This window comes from Paroedura picta, chromosome 6 (genome assembly GCF_049243985.1).
Source record: "Paroedura picta isolate Pp20150507F chromosome 6, Ppicta_v3.0, whole genome shotgun sequence".
NCBI classification, from domain to species: domain Eukaryota; kingdom Metazoa; phylum Chordata; class Lepidosauria; order Squamata; family Gekkonidae; genus Paroedura; species Paroedura picta.
The window spans coordinates 62829098-62853686 of record NC_135374.1 but is presented as its reverse complement, the minus strand read 5'-3'; the positions used below and the strand labels follow the sequence as shown (position 1 = coordinate 62853686).

The window sequence follows — 24589 nt, the reverse complement described above, 5'->3', positions numbered from 1 at the left end:
GGCGAAGGCGAAGCTAGCGAGAGGGCGGCGAGCCTCTGCCTCCTCGCCGGCCAGTGTCCCCCAGACCCTCTGCCCCGGTCGCTTCCTCTCCCCGGCGCAGCTCCGACTGCTTGTGTTCCGCTCGTAGCCGCGGCGGCTGCTGCTTCCCACTTGGATTTGCGGCCAGACCTCCCGGTCCGCCAGCTCACGTGGGGGGGGGGGGGGGATCCTGGCTTCCCACGGCGGCCCTCGCAGCCAGGCGCTCCCGCTTCCCTTTCTCTCAGCGACCCCCCCCTCCCCGCCCCGGCTCAAAGTGACCAATGAGGAAGATGCGCACGTGACGAGCGTTCTCTGCGATGACCTCATCCCTGGTGTGGGATGACGTCAAATTCAAGATGGATGGAATCACAGCGACGGTGGCGGCAGCGCGCACGGGTGGATCGTAAAGGGTGGCACCGAGGGGGGAAGGAAAGGGCATACTCGTCCAGTGGTGAAAAGGGTGAGTAACAGCCACGGCTCCAGTTCGCTTACGGCTGCCCTCTCCTCGCACAAAGGAGCGGGTTTCCCCGTGCACAAAGGCGTCTTTTCCTGACGTAACTCTGAGGTATGTTTTTTTCCCCCTCGCCTAGTAGGGCTGTGGTCCCTGATCCCTTCACTGCGCCTGCGCCGATATGGTAGCTGCCCTCATGCTGTGGAATAAGCATGCTGCTGCCTTGAATTAGGTGTTTACTGCGCATGTGCGCTGCCCACTCTGGTCTCTGGCTGCATTTCCTCACTGAGTCTGTGCCTTGCCAGGGCTGGAGCAATCGACTGCGCATGCTCCATTTATACAGTGACAGAAAAATGGGTGTGGTAGGGTTTTGAGCTTTACGAGGTCATTTGGCTAAGGGGTTCCCTTATTTTTGAAACTCCATTGGGAATGAGGGGCAAAGTGAGTACTTCTTCCTGAAGCTTATGCCATCTCTTCAGGTAGATAGATTCATGTTGGTCTGAAACAGCAGAATAGTTTGAGTCCAGTGGTTTAAGGTGTAAGCTTTTGTGTACATGCACATGCTGTATGTTGATTTGCTGCTCACCCTTTATATATATGTATAGTTTGATAACTTCCATTTCAATGTATTTGAAACAGAGTGTGTGCACACAAAAGCTAATACCTGAAATAAAACTTTGTTGCTCTTAAAGGTGCCACTGGACACTATGTTCTGCTCTTCAGGAATAGTTAGGGTAACTTAGACTCGGTGTGGAGGCTCAAGCAAGAATGGATTCTAACCCTTCAATAATGCAGGAGCTTCCCCCAAGCAGAGATAGGCACAGGAGAGGGGACAAGCTGGGGCAAAGTCACTTCAGCTTGAATTAGTTCTGATCCCATAGCAGGAAAAGTGGGACTGAATCCACAAAATTCCAAGGCTGATTCCTCATTAGTCATGGCTCATGTTAGCATTTTCTGATGTATGTAACAGGACTGGGATGGTCCTGTTGTACGGTGGCTGCCATCAGGCCTGAGCCCCGTTACTTGATGGCTGCTGGATCCAAGCTGGGCCTGCCACTGTTGCACAGTGGCTGCTAAAGCTGGGCTGGCCCCAGGTGCATGGTGGCTGACCCTAGAGACAGTCCAACTTGTGCGGGGGCCACTGCCATACCATTCTCAGTTGCACAATGGATGGGGCCAGGCCTAGTTGCATGGTGGCCATCACCAGGGCGAAGGCCACTGCCAGGACTGTAACTGGGACTGAGTTGCACAGTTGCCACCTGGGCTGAGCTGGGCCCAGTTGTGTGGTGCCCATCAGAGCAAAGTTCAGATGTATAATGAAGAAGAATTGGTTTTTATATGGCACTTTTCTCTACCAGCAGGAGTCTCAAAGCAGCTTACGATCACCTTTTTCCTCTCTCCACAACAGACACCCTGTGAGGTAGGTGAGGATTCAAACCAGGATCGCCAGATTAGAAGCTGCCGCTCCTAACTACTGTGCCAAACTGTGCCAACCCTGTAACCTGGGCCCAATGGTACTCCAGTGCCCAGGTGCACTCCAGTGCCCAGGTGCACAGTAGCCAAGTTGGACCCAGATGCTGCTGTGCCTAGCCCAGTATGCCACCACTGCACCCAAGACCAGTTGCACAGTTGCCACCAAGGCCAGCCTGGGTCCTATAATACAGTGCCTGCCTCTTGTGCCTGGGTCACTGATGTGCCACCAGAGCCAGGTTTTATTGAGTGGTGTGTCATGGCTGCTGGGCAAGAGCCATTTGCATGGTTTCTACTGGTTCTGGGGCATAGTGTTGCCTGCTGGACCCTGGCTCAGATGTGCAGTGGCTGTGTACCACTGATCCCTGGGCATGGTGTGCTGCTGCTACTGAGCCAGTAAGTTACACTTGCCAACGTCTAAGTAGGGCCAGGAAATTTCCCAGTCTGATCTCGAGGCTGCAGAGATCAGTTTCTCTAGAGAAAAGAATTACTTTGGGCTGTATGAAGTTTACCCTGTTGCTGTTCCTCTGCTCCCCATACTCCATCTTTCTCAAGCTGCTTCCCCTAAATATATAGGAATTTTCCAAACGGGAGTGGACAAGCATACTTGGAGCCCAGTTGTCCAGTAGTCATCAGTTTGTCCTCAGTTGCACAGTAGCCACTGCCAGGCCCCATTGAGGGCCCATTACTGCCATGCTGGGCCAATTTCTGCTCCACCTACCACAGTTGTTGTGGGGAAAGGAAGGGAAAGTGATTGTAAGCCACTTTGAGACTCCTTCTAGGTAGGGAAAGGTAAAGGTATCCCCTGTGCAAGCACCGGGTCATGTCTGACCCTTGGGGTGACGCCCTCTAGCGTTTTCATGGCAGACTCAATACGGGGTGGTTTGCCAGTGCCTTCCCCAGTCATTACCGTTTACCCCCCAGCTGCAAGCTGGGTACTCATTTTACCGACCTCGGAAGGATGGAAGGCTGAGTCAACCTTGAGCCAGCTACTGGGATTGAACTCCCAGCCTCATGGGCAAAGCTTTCAGACAGCTGCCTTACCACTCTGCGCCACAAGAGGCTCTTAGGTAGGGAAAAGTGGGGTGCAAAAAACCAGCTCTTCTTCGTTTGTCTTTGTGTTCAGCCTATAAGGAAGTACTACTCTGGCAAGCAAGCCTTTCCTGTACATACCGCTTTATTTGACCTCAAGCAAAGTTTGATGTGTAAATAATTTGTTATTCTGGTCATGGAGTGGATTAGTCACATGTTGTACAGCTGTAGCCTATGTTCATTTGAATAAGTGACACTACTGTACCATGTTGGGCAAAATTCCTTTCAAGTATTTCACTTCATTTTTATTACAAGGATGTTTGATTGTCATTAACGCCATGTCACAGGCAGGACTGTATCATCCTAGCTGCCCACCATAAAATCTAGTGTGGCTCTTAGCAGTGTTGTTGATTTAAGCTTTCACAAACTTTAAGGTCTGTCCTGTGCAAGGAATACAGGTGTATGTGTAAAGCTTGGAAACTCAAACGTTTTTCTAGCACTTATTGTCTCTATTGTTTTAAATGAACTCGGTCGGAAGAAAGAAATTCAAAAGTTCTGGAGAATGGTTTAAGTTCGTAGCATTCAGATGTCGGCATTCATGTAAAATTAAAAATACAAAATGGTTGAAAGTGTCAGAAATAGCCCCTTGCTGCTTGGAAGGATATGTAGATTGAGACTCCCTAAGTTATAGCAGTTAAACTCAAACATAGGGAACAGCTGCATTGATAGAATGGATATAGAAGGAGGCTGTGATTACTAGATAAGCATCTTCAAAATAAATGCATCACATTTTCTTTTTTCAGTCCTTTTCCAGAGATATAATGCATATAAATTTATAATGCATATAAATGTATTTTCATCACTAAACGTGACTCATGTTTTCTAGTGAGCTATGTTGTACTAAATATATAATATTCTTACCAGACTTTAATGGAAGAGAATAGTCATAAGTGCAGTGATAGTAGACAACCATGACCATGCTGTAGTCAAGGAAACTGACAGTATATTTTTGAAAACAAGTGAAAATGTTTGTGTCTGTTCTCTTAGTCTGAATCTTCAGTGTGGTTTTGATTTCTAGAAAGACACAGAACAAAAATTTAGCATCTTATAATGAAGGCTATAACAACATATTTTAGGGTAGAAAATAGGCCATTTAGTACTTCACTGCTCTCCTCTATTGGAAATGAAAGCTGCTTGCAAACATACTACAATATGATTTAATAAACAGTTTAAACATACTGTTTAAATAAAAAGACAAAAGCAAAAGAGCCAAGAGGAAAAGGAGGCTATAAATATTTTAATAAATAAAAATACCAGGAAGCGTCTGAATATAATGGGTGCTTCATCTGGAGGCCTCTGGTAGAGTCCTTTTGTGCCTGTGGCCATCCCACTGTTTGCTCTAGCATACTGGAAAGAAAGCTCAGTCCTGAGGCTATACAGCTGGTGACCTTTCCCCCATTGATTCATTTTCCCATTATTTTAAATATTAGAAATCCTTTCTTCTGCATCATGTGGAAGAGTATTTCATATAGTCGTTTTCCTTTTACAAATAGGGAGATGGCCTGGGTTGTTGACACAATCACCCCTAATCACTTTCTGCCTCCAGGTAGAACCTAGTCGTCTCCCTGGTTTACTGGAGAACTGATGGTGATGAGATGGGAACGATGACAGGTAAAATGCCGGTGGTGGCAAGTGGGAGCAAATTTGATCAAACATGGCATAGAGCCCACATTAGAGCCTGTTTTGTAGCTCTGATGGTAGCAAAGAAGCAATATTATCTCTTCCACCATTCTGTTTGCGTGTAATCATCCAGCTGACCTGAGAGCTTTTACATTATAGGCCCAGGAAACTGGATTCTGACCACGATTGCCTGCTGTGATAAATTTGCTACTTAATTTGCAGACTAAATTGGCCCAGTCCTCATTGGGGTAGGCGCTGGCATAGGTGCATATTCAGAACTGCCCTTGGCATCTGCTTGTCTGATTTATACTTTGACTTTTAGTTTGTAGAGTCCAAGTGTGGACAAGATCCTTGTAGAGGTGAGGCCTACTACCCGTGTTCTTGACTCCTTGCTCTTCCTGGTTGATAAAATGGGAGTGGCAAATGCTTCCTTGAAGGCTGGGGATGTACCTTCTGTGCTTAAGGCAGCAATTAGACCTGTTTTGGTGGTGGTGGTGGTGGTGGTGGGGAAACCCTTCCCTAAATCTTAATATGTTGGGAGAACATCCAGCCAGTCTCTAATCTTCCATTGTTGGGGAAGGTGCTTGAGTGGGTGGATGTTTTTCAGCTCTGGGTACACTTTGGAGAGACTGAATTTCTTCACCTATTTCAGTCTGGTTTCAGGCAAAGTTTTGGAACTGAGACTGCTTTAGTCGCCTTGGTCAATGACCTGTACAGAGAACCAGGCAGGAAGATGTGACCCTGCAGGTTCTGATGGATTTCTCAGTAGTCTTCAATACTATCTACCTCAGTATCCTACTAAACCACACTGGAGCTGGGGGAACCATATAATACTGGTTCAAAACCCATTGGAGGGTCAATCTCAGAACATAGTAGTGTTGCCTTCCTGCTTTACTCCCAGGCCATTTACCTGTAGAGTTCTGTAGGATTCAGTATTATCTATTAGAGTCGGGCACAGCTGTTTGTGCCCAAAGCAGCCAGTGCCATGGGGGGGGGAGGCACGGGCGCTCCAGTGGGCGCACCTCCCCTCCCATGCCACTTGATGCTTGGGCGTGAATGGCCACTTCAGACACTGAAGCACCCAACCCTATTAGCCATCATGCTACTTAATATCTATGTGAAGCCATTGAGAGGGGTCATCAGGAAGTTTGGCCTGTGGTTTTACTAATCTGCGGATTATAATGTGCTCTCCCTTTTCCATCTAATTCCAAGGTTGCTCTTGATGTTCTGAACCAGTACTCAGAGTCAGTAATGAACTGGATGAGGGTGAACAAACTGAAGTTTAATCCTGACAAGGCCAAGGTTCTTTAGGTTGGTGGGCCTTGGAAATTGAGATCTCTCCGGTTTTTGATGGAATTTAAGTTCCCCAGAAAAGTCCAGTTTGTTGCTTGGAAGTGCCACCAAACATGGCAATCAGCTTAAAAAATCAGGTGGCTTTGGGTTTCAGAGTACTTTTTGCTCGGGACTAGGCTATTGCAATGTGCTCTATTTGGGGTTACCCTTGAAGGAGTGTTTGGAGGCTGCAGCTAGACAGCTGATTAGGGCCAGCTGATTGGGAGCATGTGATCCTGATATTTCAACAATCACCCTGGCTGCCAATCCACTCTAGAGCACAATTCAAGATGTCGGTTTTATCCTTTCAAGCCCTACATGGCTTAGAACTGGGGCATCCAAGGGACTGTCTTCTCTCACCTGTTCCTGCCTAGGAATTGAGATCACAGGGAGAGGCACTCTTGACTGTTAGGAGGTCAGTCAAAGAAGCATGTTTGTTTCAAGGGTAATCCCAGAATGATGAAAAAACCTCCCCAGCCCCCACACTTTCAGTTTTAAGGAGGCTGTCAAAGATTATTCTGTTGAGGGCTGCTTTGGCAAAAGTTTATCGGGAGTCCTGAATTGTGCTTTTACTTGTGGTTTTCGGGTTTAAATGTATTTGTTTCATATGTTTTATCTGTGCTGAATTGTTTTAAATAATTAATCAATTTTTAGTTTTTACCAGTTTTTCCACTTTATTGGATGAAGAAAAAAAATGGCTCAGAGTTAGGTTTACCAGGCACAGCCTACCAACTGATGGGAGTGTGATAAAAGCATGGTCCATACTGTCAGTGACACTGTGATGAGACTTCTAGAGGAATATTCTGGAATTCTATGGTAAAACCAAAAACATTTCTGGCTATCCCTAGAGAAGTGTGACTCTGCTTTTGGGTTTCTCCCAGAAGTGATGTCACACCATTGGCTTGATGGAAATTCTTTTTGTTGTTTGTTTAATTTTCTCCTGAGAAGTTCAGAGCGGATTGTCAGTGGCGGAGGTACCTGGCAACCGTGCTCAGAGTCCATGAGATTACTTTGAATTTAAGTGTGATTTTGATTACTAAACAGTAGAACAGAGATTACGCAAGAACTCCACAGGGGTTCCATGGCCTTTCCATGAAGTTTGAGTGGCCACTGATGTCAATAGGGATTACTGGAATCCACTTTCCCTGTTACTCTGCAGGCCTAGTCTTTCTCCACATTGGAAAAAAGGTAAACAATCAACTGATTCCTGCATCTTACTTCTGCGCCCACTTTTCTGAAGGGGCATATCACCACATCCTGGATTCCTCAAAGCCTGAGAAATATTTCAGGGGGTCCTCTACAATCAAAAGGTTGAAAAGGGTTGCACTGGAGCCTCCTACACCATCTCATCTGACATCTCAAGACATTTTGAAAATCTCGGGTTCTTAAAAAATGTTTTGCTGCGTGGACATGTGTCACAAGATAAAGAATCCAAAGCCCCTTTTGGTGTGCATTGCATTTCAGAATAGTAAGAAGCCCTGCCTAAGGTGCTTGCTACCTAAAATCCAACACAGAGCAAGGCAACAGAGGAGAGAAAGAAGGATGGAGGTAATGGCAAAGGTCATTTTCAGCTCAGTTGCATGTACTTAGGCTTTATGTATTCATTTCTACTCAACTTTTCTCCCCATATCTGGAACGAGGGATGGGACAGAATGATGCTGGGGGGGAGAGCCGTTCCAATCATGTTTTCAGTGCAGTGGGATAACCCCATCTGAAGCAATCGAGCAGAACCTGTTCACTTCAGTGGCACTCTCACAGCTGCATTCACACTGGTACAGGATTCCAAGGCAAGGTCACACGGCTCTCCACACGGCTCTCACACGGCTCTCCAGCTCCTGAGATGCTGACCTGGATGGCTGTAGGGATTGTGTTGCCTTGGGAAGGGAGTTGCAGACAATTTTCTGTCATCCTACTGGCAGCCAGCACTACCATCATAGTTGCACACACCTACCAACCCACCTACCCACCCATCTACCTACCTGTGCAAGCAGCTGCACTTCGGCTCCCTTTCCCACCCCACTCCTATGACTAATGCTTTGAGCCCAAGCCCTGACCAATGCTGTGAGCCTGGGAGAGGGAAATGCTTCTTTGGCAGTTTCTTTAACCCATTGGGGACCTAATCTTGCCACTGAACACACAACTTGGCAGCTGGGCCTCTACCCCAGGGGCCACTCAGCTGCTTACAGTCATAGGCAGCAGCTACCTAGTGAGAGGGATCTGTGGTTACAGTGGTCACTAGGCATTACATTTTGGTACCTGGCATTACAATTTACGGTATACATGACCGAGCTCAACAAAGTGATATTTATGTCAGATACAGCCTTTGTAACAAATAAATTTGATGCCTCTGTCCTAGCCTGACACTCTAACCACTATAGCACACTAGCTCTCATAGGTCTAATATGGGATAAGATTTAAGTTGCTATAAGCTTAGAAGTGGTGAGTTTTGAGAAGGATGTTGAAAGAAGGGGGGAGGGAGGAATGGGTGTATTTGAGCAGTTAAGAATGACATGTTGAAGGAGTAAAATCAAGGGTATGGTGGTATTGGGATTGAAGGATAAGGAATTTGTGCTGGATAATTTTTCTTTGATGGAAGTGTTTAAAGAGAGAGAAGGAAAGGAAGTAGGTCAGTGCAGTAATAGTGTGCTTCAGGGATGATGACTGGAAAATCCAGTGTTCCCCAAAGTGTTGCCCATGACTCATGTTTCCTAGTATCTGCCTCCTCTTGGCTTTCTTCTGCCTTGTTGGAACAGATGCTTGAGGAGACTTTTGCATCTGGAGGGATCACCCATTCATCAACACCTGTCTTCATTGTAATGTAATGCTTAGAGTCTACCAATATTTTGTGACATGCTTCACCACCCATGCGATTTCCTGCCATGTGATTTGCTGTATCCCTCTTCCAATAGGTGGCCATTTTTAGTGCCACCCATTCAATGTTATGAAATATTTAAGTGTCCAAAGGTTCCGCATATTTGAGGTTCCTTGCCTTAGGGCATCTGTGGTAGCGAATATGTGCTCACTTGTGTGAGCGTAGTTGACAAATAGGAAAGTACAGTGTAGTGCAATATAACTCACAAAGATCTTGTACTGCATATAACGTTAATGTAATACATTGTAGTATCAAAGGTCCATTGCCAGAATATTTTATTCTTTTGATCGATTGTATTTACATAGATCTTTACCAGACTCCAATTTCTTTATGGTTGGATAACTGAGCTCATTTCTATCCCAAAGATAAGGGTTTAATGATATCTCACCAACTCTGGAATATCAAAACACTAAAATCTTAAAACCATTATAATTTCCACACCATTTGTTGTTCTGTTACATAACTCCCCCCACACACACACATACACATACACATATGGCTTCTTCCAAATGTTTGCCTCATATCGCTTCCCCTCAGGACCTTAAACAAAAACATTTGAAGAAAAGGGTGATTATTAGTGAGAAACAGGTGGCAAAAGTAAACAGCCTCCTTAGAAAGAATTGTAACTGGTTAGTTTTGGCCTGAAGATAATATTGGGGGTAGTGAGACTATAGGTAATTCTTAAAAGTTCAGGGAAACTGACATTGGCTAATGGTGGGAATCTAAGATACATGGCAGTCAGTCTGCATACCTATAAGGACTTCCTCGTTGGCTGTTGCATTGGTGCAGGAATTTGATTAGCACGGATAGATTACCTAGGATGTTTCTGCATATGGTCCCAAGTTCTTTCCCAAAGTCAATATTGTCAGGAAGTGTAGGGCGGGGGATTCCTGCTTTCCCACAGCTGTTTTTTCTGGCTCTTCTTTGATATTTTGCAAACTTGCTTTTCTCTGATGTTTTGGGGAAGATAACAAAGTCTTTGTGGCTATTGTTTGGATGGAAAAGTTGGGATTTTTTTTGGTCCTGCCCACTCAATAGTAATGCCCCACCTCCTAGTAGCCTTACCTAGATATAAAGGTAAAGGTAAAGGTATCCCCTGTGCAAGCACCGAGTCATGTCTGACCCTTGGGGTGACGCCCTCTAGCGTTTTCATGGCAGACTCAATATGGGGTGGTTTGCCATTGCCTTCCCCAGTCATTACCGTTTACCCCCCAGCAAGCTGGGTACTCATTTTACCGACCTCGGAAGGATGGAAGGCTGAGTCAACCTTGAGCCGGCTGCTGGGATTGAACTCCCAGCCTCATGGGCAAAGCTGTCAGATGGCTGCCTTACCACTCTGCGCCACAAGAGGCTCTTACCTAGATATACCTGTACCAAAATATGGATCAGGTACTTTGAATTCCCAGCTTTCATTTTAAGAAATAAGTTTCTATTCTTTTTCCCTGCTGAGACATAATAAAGCACATATTTGCAACAAAATGGGCCAGAGACTTCCTTTAAAAAAGAGAATAAAGTTGGGAACTTTTGGTGTAATGGTATCTGTCCCTCTTAGTAAAACAGTAAGAGTGGTTGGGGTAGGCCGAGTCCGGGATTAAAACTCCCAGATTGGGCCCTTGCCCCCGGACTGACAAGTGAAGAGGCCAATTGGGAGGCATGATTGTCATTCCACACCCCAACGTCCCAGTCGCTCTCCATTCCACCAGCGGGCTGTGTCCCACACCCGCTCCAATGCACAGACCTCCCCGGGGGAGGGAACCCCCCACCTCCCCCCACCTTCAAAGCTCGTCCTAGCGCCCATTGCATTCCCGGGTGCAATGGGCTTTCTTTTTAGTATAGATATAAAGCTATAAAATTGCAAATTAAACAGACTTACCATGGAAACCTGCTGAGGAGAATTATGTTGCTGCTGTGGCTCCCAATACAGCACAGCAGCAACAGGGAAGCTACACCATGACTATAGAGTGATAGATTCCAAATGGCCTTGGCCTTTTGGGCAGCCAGTGTAACATACCTTTTCTGGCTGGTCATTGACTAAAGCTGCTGATCTAGCCTCATCTCTGTTGAGTCCTGTTGCCATCAGTGCAACTTGGAATGTGGCAGAGGGAGAAATTATTAATTGTATTATTATTATTATTATTATTATTATTATTATTATTATTATTTATGTAAACCGCCCTGAGCCTTTGGGAAGGGCGGTATATAAGTGTAAATAAATAAATAAATAAATATAAATAAATATATAAATACATAAATAAATTCACAGAAAAGTTGAGCATGCTGACATTTGCTGTGCCTTACACCACATGTTCAAGGACCTAGAAATCTGTACTGGGAATTTATGTATGCAGATGCTGTTTTTAAAATATATTTTTCTTTCTTTTTCTTCCTAGATTATCTGTGATACAAAATTCAAAATAATTGCAAACCAGGATGTAAAGGAAATCCTGAGGCTGAAATTTCTGTAACTTTGGAGCCCATTTATCTGAGATAAAGGAAAAACAAATTTGTGGTAAGATATTAAAAAAAGATTATACTTCCAATTTACATTGTTCCCTGTAAGAATAAAAGTACTTAGCAGAAAACTAAGTCAAATGCATTAGTGTAAAAACCCTCTCTTACATGACTACTTATGTCATAGTGCAAATAAATGTACTTGGTGATCTTCACAGGTTATATGATATTACTAGTAATCAAGCCCGCTGTACCTGAAATACAGTGGGCACTAGCGGGGCAGTGTGCGGCCCCCGAGCCGGCAGGCGTGCCAACGGCCTGATGCGTCGGAGGCACTTTGCGCCTCTCGACACGTCAGGCGGCCGGGAAGGGAGCAACGGCGAGCCGAGGCAAGGGAGCCTGCCCTAACTCCTCCCCCACAGCCCTTAGCACATTATTTAGTCCGCGGCGCCCGCGGCACCGCGGGCGGTGTTAAGATAAAAATCAAATGAATCAACACTGTAGGTAAAACAGGAAGGGGAAACATGGGTATGTGGAAATAGACACATGGATCTACAGTTCACGGCTACACACATTAAGTGCTGGTTGATTATTAAATGCTCTGTGTACATATCATTACCTCCTCCCAGCTCTGATGATATTAATGGTGTCATGTTTGTTGACAGAACTAGTTTGAGAGACAAAGATAGCATTCTCGCATCCTCAAATAGAACACCCCAATTTTCACTACCCGAAGGAATCTGAAAGTGGCTTACAATCAACTTCCCCTCCTCTCCCCAAAACAGATACCCTGTGAGGTAGGTGAGATGGAAAGAACTCTTAAGAGAACTGTGATTGACCCAAGGTCACCCAGCTGGCTTCATGTGGAGGAGTGGTAAATCAAATCCAGTTCTCCTGGTTAGAGTCTGATGCTCTTAACCACTATATCACACTGGCTCTCAACACTGACAAAGCTGCACGTCTAATTATTATTCTGAACAAATGAAGCTGTCATGCCGACTGAATCCATTGGTCCCCATAGTTGAAAGAGTGATTGAGCAAAGTCAGCTCATAAGCTTCATAGCAGACTGATAAATTTAAATTGACTTCAGATATCTTTCTGTAGTCATCTCATGTTAGGTTTTTTATTTTCAAATTTGTAGAAGATGGAAAAACCCAAGCAAAATTATTCTTGTGAACTGCACAATCTTAAACATAGTTACATCCCTCTTGACCCCACTGACTTCAACCGACTTAGAAGGGTGTAACACAGTTTAGGAAGGAACTGTTAATTACCCATCACAGGTAGATAACTACTTCAGGATATATTAACAATCATATGCAGAATCATACTTTGCTACTTTATTCTTTATGCAGCAGGTAGACCCATTGCAATTTTTGTAGTATTTATTATGTATTGCTGTTTAAAATATATTTAGCTTCCACAGTATTACTACTGTCTTCAAAGCAAAATAAAATATTAATGAAAAATGACTGTCCACTTAACTTGTTATGGATGGGCTGGGGGAGGAGGGTGCAACTTCAATATTTTTTCTTTCACTAAAAGTGTATCAAAATCCCACTATGGATCTTTCTGTTTTCTTGTTTTTCAGGTAAGCCTAAATCATGGAGGGTCTCCTACATTATATAAACCCTGCACATGCCATTTCTCTCTTAAGTGCTTTAAATGAGAAACGTCTAAAAGGACAACTCTGTGATGTTGTTCTGATAGTTGGAGACCAAAAATTTCGAGCTCATAAAAATGTTCTGGCTGCCAGCAGTGAATACTTTCAGACTCTGTTCACTAAAGAAAATGAGACCCAATCAGTATTTCAGCTTGACTTTTGTGAACCAGATACTTTCGATAATGTATTAAACTACATTTACTCATCTTCCTTGTTTGTGGAGAAAAGCAGCCTTGCAGCTGTGCAAGAAGTGGGGTACAGCCTTGGGATTTCTTTTCTTACCAACATTGTTTCTAAAAGTCCTCAAGCCCCTTTGCTTGCATGTCCCATTAAGAAGACAATGGTCCAGGAAGAAGATGAAAGCATATCCCAGAAACGGAGTGTCATAGTTTGTCAGAGCAAAAATGAAACACAGGGGGAAAATGTTGGTCATACTCCTCATGAATTAAGCCATAGTTTTCAATTCTCATCTTCTGTTGCCATCAAAACCAAACAACCACAAGCGACAAAGGCAACTGAGTTTCTGCACAGTCTACCACTAAATGAAAAGACATGGTTAAAAAATAGCTTTTTAAGATATTCCAAGTCTCATGAAACTTCAGGCGCACTAGATGACCAAAGTGATGCTAAAAGGAATGCAGTATTATCACAGAAACCTTTTTCAGACAAGGAATTGGTAGCAAATGAACCAACAGGAAAGTCAGCTGAAGTACCCTTGAAAAGGCCATGTCCACCCGTTGTATCTGTATGTAGTTCTTCAGATTCTACATTTTTGTTGAGAGAGACGGGGAAAGGAACTAGTCCAGGGGAAGACAGAAATTTGCTATACTACTCAAAGTTAGGGTTAGTGATTCCATCTAGAGTACCTGTTCCTGAAAAACAAAGTATTGACAGGAGTGGACCGCTTGTAAAAAGTCTCCTAAGGAGGTCATTGTCCATGGATAGTCAAGTTCCTGTTCATTCCTCATCGGTTGACCCGAAGCCTTCACATGCATCTTCACCAATCAACAACACCCAAGAGAGAACATTAAACATAATATCCCCAAAGCCATCCATGAAAGAGTCTTCAGAAAAGGCAGCTGCTGATAACAAGACACAGCTAATTCACTCACATCGCCTTAGATCTTTTAGTGCCTCACAGTCAACAGAAAGGGAAATAACGTCACCTCCTCTTAGAGAAATGCGGATTAAAACTGAGCCCAGCAGTCCTCTTTCAGATCCTTCTGAGATCATAAGAGTTACAGTGGGGGATGCCTCATCTGCCAATAAAAGTTACCCTTTTAAAAATGAAGATGACCATAGAGATTTGAGTAGACTTCCAGCTAAAAGAAGGTTTCAAGCAGACAGGAGGCTTCCAATAAAAAAAATTAAGGTGGATGAACATACTTCCCTTGGGTCAGAGGACAATTTTGAGGAAAACTCAAATCCTACACCACTTGATGCTGATTTCCCAGATTCTGATATTATCAAAAATGAATATGGAGAATTGGAAGAAATGAAACCTAACAAAAAGTTTAAGTGCAAACATTGCCTTAAGATTTTCAGGTCAACTGCAGGCCTTCATCGTCATGTTAATATGTACCACAATCCTGAAAAACCATATGCTTGTGATATTTGTCATAAGAGATTTCACACAAACTTCAAAGTTTGGACACATTGCCAGACACAGCATGGGATTGTGAAGAACCCATCACCTGCTTCCAGTTCACACGCTGTCTTGGATGAAAAATTCCAAAGGAAATTAATTGATATAGTGAGAGAGCGAGAAATTAAGAAGGCTCTGATTGTTAAACTAAGGCGTGGCAAGCAAGGTTTTCAGGGACAAGCTGCTTCACAAGCACAAGTCATCAAAAGAAATCTAAGGTCAAGAACCAGAGGAGCTTACATTTGTACGTACTGTGGGAAAGCATATCGCTTCCTGTCACAGTTTAAGCAGCACATAAAAATGCATCCAGGGGAAAAAACAGTTGGAGTAAATAAAGTTCTTAAACCAAAAGAGGATATTCCTGTTGAAAGCCCAGTAGAAACCAAAAAAGTGTACCAGTGTCGTCTTTGTAATGCTAAACTTTCCTCTCTTATTGAACAGGGAAATCATGAGCGACTCTGCCGCAATGCCACAGTTTGTCCTTACTGCAGCCTTCGCTTTTCTTCTCTAGAGCTGAAGCTTGACCATGAAATTGCATGTGAGTACAAGAAGCTCACTTGCTTAGAGTGTATGCGCACTTTTAAATCATCTTTCAGTATTTGGCGTCATCAGGTCGAAGTTCACAATCAGAATACCATGGCTCCAACGGAGAATTTTTCTTTACCAGTTCTGGAACACAATGGTGAAGTTAGTAGTACTTCCAGATTGCATTCTCAGTCAGAGCCTAACAAGATGAACAACTTGGTGACAGCCAAAGAGGACAGTGTATTCAGTGACTCTTCAGAACAGATTAATTTTGATTCAGAAGATTCCTCGTGTCTGCCTGAAGATCTAAGTGTTTCCAAACAATTTAAAATTCAGATCAAAGAAGAACCTGCAGATGATATAGAGGAGGAGGTGGTCTCTGAAGCCAACCGAGAACCCAAAGGAGCAATTACTAATAAAGATACTAGCTTATGGCCCTGTGAAAAATGTGGGAAAATCTTTACTGTACACAAACAGCTGGAGCGTCACCAAGAGCTGTTGTGCTCTGTGAAGCCCTTCATTTGCCATGTGTGTAACAAGGCATTCCGAACCAATTTCCGTCTGTGGAGTCATTTCCAGTCCCATATGGCACAACCTACAGAGGAACCTGTGCGCAAAGATCCTGACTTGTGTGCACCAGCTAATTCTCCATCACCGCCACCTTTGCCTCCTCCCCCACCACTTCCAAAAATACAGCCTTTGGAACCCGATAGCCCCACAGGTTTGTCAGAAACCCCTCCAGCTACTGAGAAATTATTTGTTCCACAGGAATCTGACACACTCTTTTATCATGCTCCACCACTTTCAGCCATCACATTCAAAAGGCAGTATATGTGCAAACTTTGTCACAGGACATTTAAAACAGCATTTAGTCTCTGGAGTCATGAACAGACACACAATTAAAAATATAAAGAATGCTGGCAGGGAATTTTAACATTTCTCAAATTTACATGATGTTTCTGAATTTATACAGTTGAAAAAAATCTCATATATAAAGGGACAGGGACACTCAGCAGTTAGAAATTTATGATGCTGCTGTGGATGTGGAGCATATGGTAAACTATATTATTGTTAGATTAAATTGCTTGTGTTTCTGGGTGTCATATTCTGGGTCCTTTAGTAACAGAATGATTAATTCGAATAATTAATTAAATATGATTACATCTTTCTCATCTTTCATATAAATTCTTATAAAGAACAATTTAAGAGTTCAGAGTAATGAAATCCTGCAGCTAGTTTATGGTTTTCACTGAGTTTCATATGAAAAGCATCCATTGTTTAGGGGGGGAATTGGGTATCTTGCTGTGTTGGCTTAGTGATTATGAAACATTAGCAATAACAAATAAGACCTCAAATTTTAATTAACTTTGCGCTTATTGAAAACTTTGATAATTACTTGTTAAGTATGGAGGGGGACAGTTGTTACTGTATTTTTTCTCTGTGGAAGTTGTGCAAGATACAGTACAATCTAAAATTAGCAATATGTGAATACTTTGATTTTTATATACAAAATAGCAGACAGCCTACTTCCAGCCATTTAAAGAGTTTTCGAAGGAAGAGTATCAGAACAAAGTTTTAATGTCTCAGAGGCTGATATTCTATAGATATTTTGGTAACTAGAGTTATTGTGCTACAGAAGCAGCCAGCTATGTATCCTAATGCAAAACTATATTACTGTCTTTTAAATATCAAACAGCATTGTGTGGTTTTCAAAAATTAAGTTGTACTTGGCTTATTTCTGATTTGTATTGGAGTGGATGTGATTTATTAAGTGGAATGTATGAATATGCTAGTTTTTGAAAATAAGGAGCAATTACAATTTCTGTAGGTGAATGTGGCAAGCCCTACCATGACTACAAATATAAATGCAACTATTTATACATGTATAAGTGAATAAAATGAAAATTTGAAGTACCTATTAAATACACACATACTCCAGATTGTAAAGTAATTGTTAAACAACAAATGATGCATTTCATAAATATAGTACCTGCAATGAGCAGAATATTTTTACCATTCTGTATGTCATATGTTAGACATTTTATTTTGTACATTGCTGGACTGTGGTTATAGGCTGCTATAGGAATCTTGTTAAATCTCATTCACTCTAGGCCCTGCACACACACACATAATTGTGTGTCTGTTGTGGGCAAAGAGCGACGTGTACCCAATGCATGCACAGATCTTCTGCATGTACAAGGTTTTTATGAATTGGTTCCAGCCTCTGGTGGAGCTATGTATACATATGAATACTCTTGTATCTGGAAGAGTCAAATGGAGGCAAGTTGTAACGGGCTTTAGAGCAGGCTTTTCCCCTTTAAATGGGAGAATGGATTCATTAACATAAGTCTCTGTCAGGAACCACAAACAATATTTTCTAATCAGGAGTTCAAGACTAAAAGTAGTCCATTGGCATTTTAAACTTGACTTAATGGATTGACATTCACACGAATGAAGAGGGTATGAATGCTACAGATGAATCACTTAGCACTTGAGAGATTGTTTTGGAGTCTAGGAAAATACCACAACATAGTATGCAATTGTGACTTTCATTAATATTATAGTTAAAGGTAGTGAGAACTCTATTGAGTTTGAACAGAAAATTACTAACTGGCACCCAGTTCTAAATGCAATTATTTTGAAGAAGTACAACACGTTAACAAAATTTGCTTTCATGTAAATGTAGAATAACACTTCCAGGGTTGGAGACAATGGAATGAGTTTATAGAATAGATCGCTCCCTCCCCTTTCCCTGCTGTCCTAAAGCCTTCTAATAGAGAGCACAGTGGGACAAGGAGGTACTGGCAAAAAATGTCTCCCTCTTCACTCTTGCCTAGGTATCTAGTGTACAGTTCACACAAAAAGAGAAAGCCAATTTTCCCTGTTGAGGGGAAGACCCGCTATACTGCATCCCACTGGGTGCTTGATGTTTCCACAGGGAGAGATCCTTCCAGTGAATACATTCCAGTCATGGTTTATTGAATGTAGCAACAGTCCCATAAAATTCCTTCATAGAAAGTAATTGTGTCTACCTTTATACAATTTGGAGCGTCTCAATTTCTTTTCTGAAGAATAGGAAGCTCATTTCTGCCACATCAGAAGTCATGATTGAAAGTGGAATTAAAAAAAAACTTTCTGATAAAAACATGTGCTGCTTTATGTGTGCATCTTATGCTATTTAAAATTATGATTCCAGTATTTAGGCATAAAATCTGAAAGGCATTCCTTGGCTTTCATGTGGAATACAATCAAGTTCTAAAAGTAAACATGAAGCCTGCTAGCACTGATAGCACAGTAGTCCTTTCACTGAAGGCATCTGAGGAAGCATTTCTTCTTGGAAGTAAGTCTCATTTTATTCAATGGAGCTTACTCCCAGGAAAGTGTTCTTATGATTACGCTGTCATTCTAGCAAACACTAGCTTTACTACAGAGTCAAATCAGCTCTGATGCAGTAGAACTGTAATTAGTTTTCAAATGTTATGATTTTTATTTAGAAACAGTTTGCTAGGGTGGGGGGAAGAGGAATTACTGCTTATTTGTAGGCCTAGCAACACCTAAACTGCAATAAGCACCAAAGTTTGTACAATAAACCAGTTAGACCACTGGTCCGCAACCTTTTTTGGACTGCGGACCGGGGGGGGGCGATCTGGGGTGCTGTGAATGTGTGCCAGCCCATGCGCAAATGCGCATGTGTGGCAGGTCTGCGCATGTGCATTTGCACAATGTGTGATCTCAAGCGCGCACATGCAGCAATTTTGTGCATGCGTGCATGCACAGCGGCTCCACGCTTTGGCAGCCGATTTGCTTGCGGCCTGGGAAGTTTCTCATTGTGGGGGGGGCGGGGAGAGGAAGCTGCGGCCAGGTGCCGAGGCGGTGGTTGTGGACCACTGAGTTAGACTATACGGCATACATCAAGATGGATAGGTGCTTGTAGCCTCTGAAAAGAGCAAGAGTCCAGTAGCACTTTAAAGACTAATAAGATTTATGACAGAGTATGAGTTTATATGAGTCACTGCTCACATCTTCAGACATAAAGAATAAACCTTGGTTTGACTACTTCTACCTTCTACTTGCAAAGCTGGCTGCACCCTGATTGGCCCTGCCCCTGCAGCTGCTGCCCTCCATCCCTGGACTCTAGCCTCTTTGCTCTCAGACACTCCTCAGTGCCTGGAGTCAGTAGCAGATAAGGGGAGAGGGCCCTGGGCAAAGTGTCTTGGTGGAGGGCTTGCTAGGCTGGGCCTGCTAACGAGGGCCTCTTGGCCTGTTGACTGCCTGCTAAGGAGCTCTGTCCTGGGCCTGCTAATGAGCTGGCCAGCCCCCACTCATTGTACTTGATCCTGCTGCAAGCTGCGGCCCAAAGCCACCTTAAGCTGCCTGACCAGGGGAGGGGGCCCTTTCAAAGCCCGTTCTTAGGAACAGGCTTTGAAGCTTATTAACTAATAAAAATTTGATTGAAGCACGGTTTATCATTATGCCAAAAGGGATTGCAAGCATCCTGCAACTACTGTCAGCAATCACAACAGTTCCTGGCCAGGCATGTGCGTAATGTGGTATAACAAGTCGTCACAGGATCTTAGATTAGGACTGCACATAGACCACAGTCATATCATTGGCTCTTATATGCCTGAACCTTTCAGGTGCTTGGGATACATACTATGTCTTAGCTGCCTCTATTGCGGCATAGAGAGCTAAGGTAGTAGTAAGAAAGATATGAGCATGAATGTTCCTAAGCAATAAATTCTGTAAATTTAGAAGGCTGGAATTAGGTAAGAGACTTATTAAATGTCTAAACTTATTGAAGTTTAAAAAACTTTCTGGGAATAAGCCCCACTGATAGACACAGGATTTACTTCTGAGAAAACATGCTTGGGATAGGCTGTTACCTGAGTCCAATCCCATGTATGTTTTCTCGGAAGTAAATCCTGTAACTTTCAGAGGACTGTACTATTAGGATTGCTGTTTTAAAAAGCAATCCTAAACAGGTCTATTCAGTGGTGTTTACTCCTAGGAAAGAGTATTTAGGAGTGCACTACTAATCTCATTCAGGTGGCCAGAATTTAAAAAATTAAGTCCATTGATTTCATCTTTGTCACAAGCAAACTGCAATAATAAACAGCTGTGAAAATCTAAAATACTTGCCCAAGCAAGACATGGATGTTTTATCCTAATTCTAGAAGCTGAAGGAGTTTAAAGTAGCGATCCCCAGCCCGTGGGCGGCGGACCACATGTGGTCCTTTGACTAATTGGAGGTGGGCCCTGAAGGACGCCTTCTCCCCCCCCCCCAGCCCTTTACAACACACTTCATTGTTGTGGCGTGTCTGTATCTTATTTTGAAGGGATGTTTAAACATTACCATAGCGATCAGAGCGCTAGGGCAGCGGTTGAGAGTAGAGGAGTAAACTACCCCCCCCCCACCAGGCCTCAGTAAAAGGCGTTGAGTGGTCCCCGGTGATAAAAAGGTTGGGGACCACTGGTTTAAAGCATCATGACTGTTGTATTATATATATTTAATAATAACAAGGCATTTGTTATTAGATCAAGGCTAATCCACAGTCTTTAAATACCGTGTTTTTATTCAGTTTGGCAAAGTCAACCTCTTTAAAAAATTGTGAGCTATGGCAATTGGCAATAAGTACTCTTTAATCTCAAAATGAAATGTAACGATTACAATACATATGTAACTCGTTCTGCTTGTTCAAATGAGGCCATCTCTGTGTAGATATGAAAAAACTTCTGTAGAGCTTGACCCGAATGTTCAGTTTCATAGTTTGGAATGGTTATAGTTGGTATCTCTCTGACTCTGATTCACACAATACATATCTCCACCTGAGGGTAGTAAAAATTGCTAAATGTTTGTAGAGAAAGGATTCTGTGAGAATTGGTCCTGGCTGTTCCAGTCTGCATGCTGATCTGTATATGAAACATGACTTGGCCAACTTAATTTACCTGAATTCATGTCAGCAGGTCTTTAGTTGCAAAATTTACTCATCTCTATAAAATGCAGTTCATATCCTATACAGTAACTGGTATTTTGTCTGAGAGTCCCGTACCTGTGACAGTTGTGAGGGAGGGAATACTTTCCCCCAGTATTGACTCGACGCTGAAAATAACTTTGTTAAATGTCTGTATTCCAGCCTGTCCAGAAAAAGTCCACTCCCCACTAAACATGCCTACCCAACCAAATATGTCACTAATTTTATTGCTGAGCATAACTTATCGTTCTTAACATGGGTATTGCTATGATATATTGGGGTTACATGAGAAAATAAGTCATAAATACTAGGTTTTAAAAGCTGTGCTTCATTTTTTTTAAAGTAGGGCTCTTTCTAAAAAGTAATATATGCCATAAGATTTGTTTTATTAGTTTCGATGTTGAAACTTTTTTATATCAGTTACCCAGTAGAAATATATAACTATCTTCCTGTAGCTCCAATTTTTGGTAAAAGTTTAGATAGGGATTTTCTTCTGGCTTTATATTGAGTACTGTTAAAAACCCTTAGAGTGTTTATTTTGGTGGACATGAATGAAATATGTTTCCACATATGAAAGATTAATATATTTATGTTTTAAAAGTTCTAAATTATGAAATACGTTAATTATATACATAAAATCTTGAAGGAATATATTTAGTTAAACCATAATAAAATAAAATTAAAATTGTTGATTTGTTGTTATGTTTAATATTGCACCTGTTTGATCATAAAAATGCAGTATTTTGTGCTAAAAGGATAAAGGCCTTGATTGCTTGAGTCTCTATTTTTAATGAAATTTCCTGTTTTGTTATAAGATGAGAAAAACATACAGGGTTTAAATTCATAAATTACCATTCTTTCTATCATGTCTTTAGGTCATCTGATAAATGGAATAAAATCCAATGCTATCACAGATTGTCACTTATATGAAGTTCACATTAGCATGATGAAACTGGTCCTTGAAATTAATAACATAAAATAAATGGAAAACTGCTCCTTCAAAGCTTTCTCAATATACATTAACAGAGAGATCAACATGTTTTGTGTTTTAAGCAAGTGTATGAGCACTAATTTACTTGAAACAGATTTTTCCTACATTTTAAGAAAAAGAGGGTGCTGCCCTAGATTTACATAAAACGTAGTAATTTTTAAAAATTCATCTTCCTTTGGGGAAAATATTATACATTTGTCTAAAGAGCAATGGAATCGAGAGCCAGCTTGGTGTAGTGGTTAGGAGTGCGGACTTCTAATCTGGCAAGCCGGGTTTGATTCTGCGCTCCTCCACATGCTGCCAGCTGGGTGACCTTGGGCTCGCCACAGCACTGATAAAGCTGTTCTGACCGAGCAATGATATCAGGGCTCTCTCAGCCTCACCTACCTCACAGGGTGTCTGTTGTGGGGAGAGGAAAGGGAAGGGGAATATAAGCTGCTTTGAGACTTCTTTAGGTAGAGAAAAGTGGCATATAAGAACCACTCCTATATATGAATATAAAGGGACACCTTTTAAAGGTCTACAGATTGTAGATTGCAAACTACACCAAGGAACTACTGGGGGCTGCAAGTGAGGACAGCATATAAATGCAAATAAATGACTTACCTTAAAAATGCACTTTTCATTTATAAAATATGGTTATTTTTTGTAAAGTATATTTTTATTTCACCATTCCTTTGAAGGACATGGGATAGCTTACATCATCACACCCATACCACGTCTACATTAAAAACCTATGAGGTAGATTAGGCTACAGAAGACACCAGGGATCTTACAGCTGTGTAAACTGAAACCCAGGCCTTTCCTGTTCTAGTCTGACACGCACTTGCTTTCTGTAAACCATTTGCTCTAGATTAGGATGCGAGGGCAATCTGGCTGTGACATCTGTCACCTGTGTTTCAGCTCCAGACTAGCTTTGCTTTCTATTAGAAAATAATTTCAAGGTGATCAGTGTGTCACACCTTCCTTCAAGAACACAAACTGGAGATCTTTGTTCACTATTGCATTTGATACTTTTTCATATTTTACTGCTTCTACCTATTTTCCACATCATGAAAGTAATTCTTAGACAAAACCCATGCCAATGGGTTTCAACTGTCTAATGCATGATTGGGCTACATAATAGTGGCTATTCACTGAATAATTCCCACATCAATGAAAAAACAATTAGTTCTTAGGCAGGAGACAGTTCTTGTTGAAAGTTACTAGTTGACCTATCACTGCCCTTAGTATATGCACCCCCTTCTGCCCCTCAATCATTTCGGTTTTAAATACAGCCTTGGTGCCTTGGCTGAGAGCTGGGGAATAACTTTTAGGGTTTTGAAATCCTATAAAACCTGTCAAATCTTACAGGGAGGAGTTGCCATATGCAACAAGACCTACATCAAGCCTGCAAAAAAACTTTCCTGTAATCCTGGACCATTAGTGGTCATAGGACGTGTCCATATATGACTTGGTAGTGTTCACACTGAATGCTAGAATTAAATTAGAATATATTTTCATGACACACTAGTTAATTACTGTTGTAAGCAGGCATAGAGCTTAATCAGGTTTTATTTTAGTGTCATATATTCATATCTGAAATAACTTTGCACTGTTTAATGTTCCCCAATAAGTGAACACAGTCTAATCAGCTGTCCGTATGCTCCTTCACTGTGCTACTGTTGCCACTTGAAATGATGGAAAATGTCTAAAATTATGACCTTCCCATAGTAACAAAATTAATTTTAGTATAAGACCCATTATTTTCAATAGAATTCTAATGACACTTATAATTGAAACTTGAGCACTGACTTGGTGGACAGCTAAAAGACAAGATGTGAACTTTAGATAGCTCTGAAATAGAAATTGTGTTCATTAGTACCACAACTTTAAAAGATTGGGGGTAGGATTTCATGGCACTGAAATGGTTATATGCAGAACCCATTTCCTTTTTGGTGGCTGTGAAATGATTTTCTTTCTAAATGTCAAATATAAATGATCTGGAAAAAATACATGTAAAAATGCAATAATTATGGCCCAACTTTCTTTGTAGTGTTCCTTTTACAAGAAAGATTTAAAATTTTAATTTCTTTTGCTAAATTCTTGTCTTATCATATTTTCCTTTAGAAACTAATTTAGTTCTTCTCTAGTCATTGCTCAAAATCTGTTGATCAGAAGAGCTCTGAAAAGGAAATAATTTAGCTGATTGAAAGTCATCGCCACCATACAACAAGCACTATTCAAGTTCTATTGAAGTTGCTTCTGATTTTAAGAAAGTCTGTCTTTTTAACAATCCTATTTATCCTGTACACTTTATATACTGGTTTAATACAGCTGTGTTGAATTTTAAGTAGTAATCCAACTAACTTTTTAGGACAGAGAATTCAGAGTTTCATAACTCTTCTTGTAATGTAATGTCGCTGCTTTGTATTACTTTTCTACTGTATGTTTTCTTTACCTAGATCTTTATTAAGTTTGGAGTAAAATAAACTTGTTTCTTTTGA

At 41.9% G+C, this 24589-nt stretch overlaps 1 protein-coding gene across 6 annotated transcripts; it reads left to right on the top strand.

Annotated features, from left to right (window-relative positions):
• ZBTB21 (zinc finger and BTB domain containing 21) lies at window positions 1–24589 on the top strand. Of its 6 annotated transcripts, none has more exons than XM_077342772.1 (4): window positions 1–478; window positions 7143–7531; window positions 11246–11364; window positions 12899–24589. In XM_077342772.1, exon 4 carries the CDS (start codon window positions 12912–12914, stop codon window positions 16041–16043), a length of 3132 nt encoding a protein of 1043 aa, XP_077198887.1. In that variant the 5' UTR covers window positions 1–478; window positions 7143–7531; window positions 11246–11364; window positions 12899–12911; the 3' UTR covers window positions 16044–24589. The 6 variants fall into 6 exon arrangements, with proteins under 6 accessions (XP_077198887.1, XP_077198885.1, XP_077198884.1 ...); XM_077342770.1 differs by having other exon boundaries at window positions 1–583; XM_077342771.1 differs by lacking the exon at window positions 1–478 and adding an exon at window positions 1833–1889.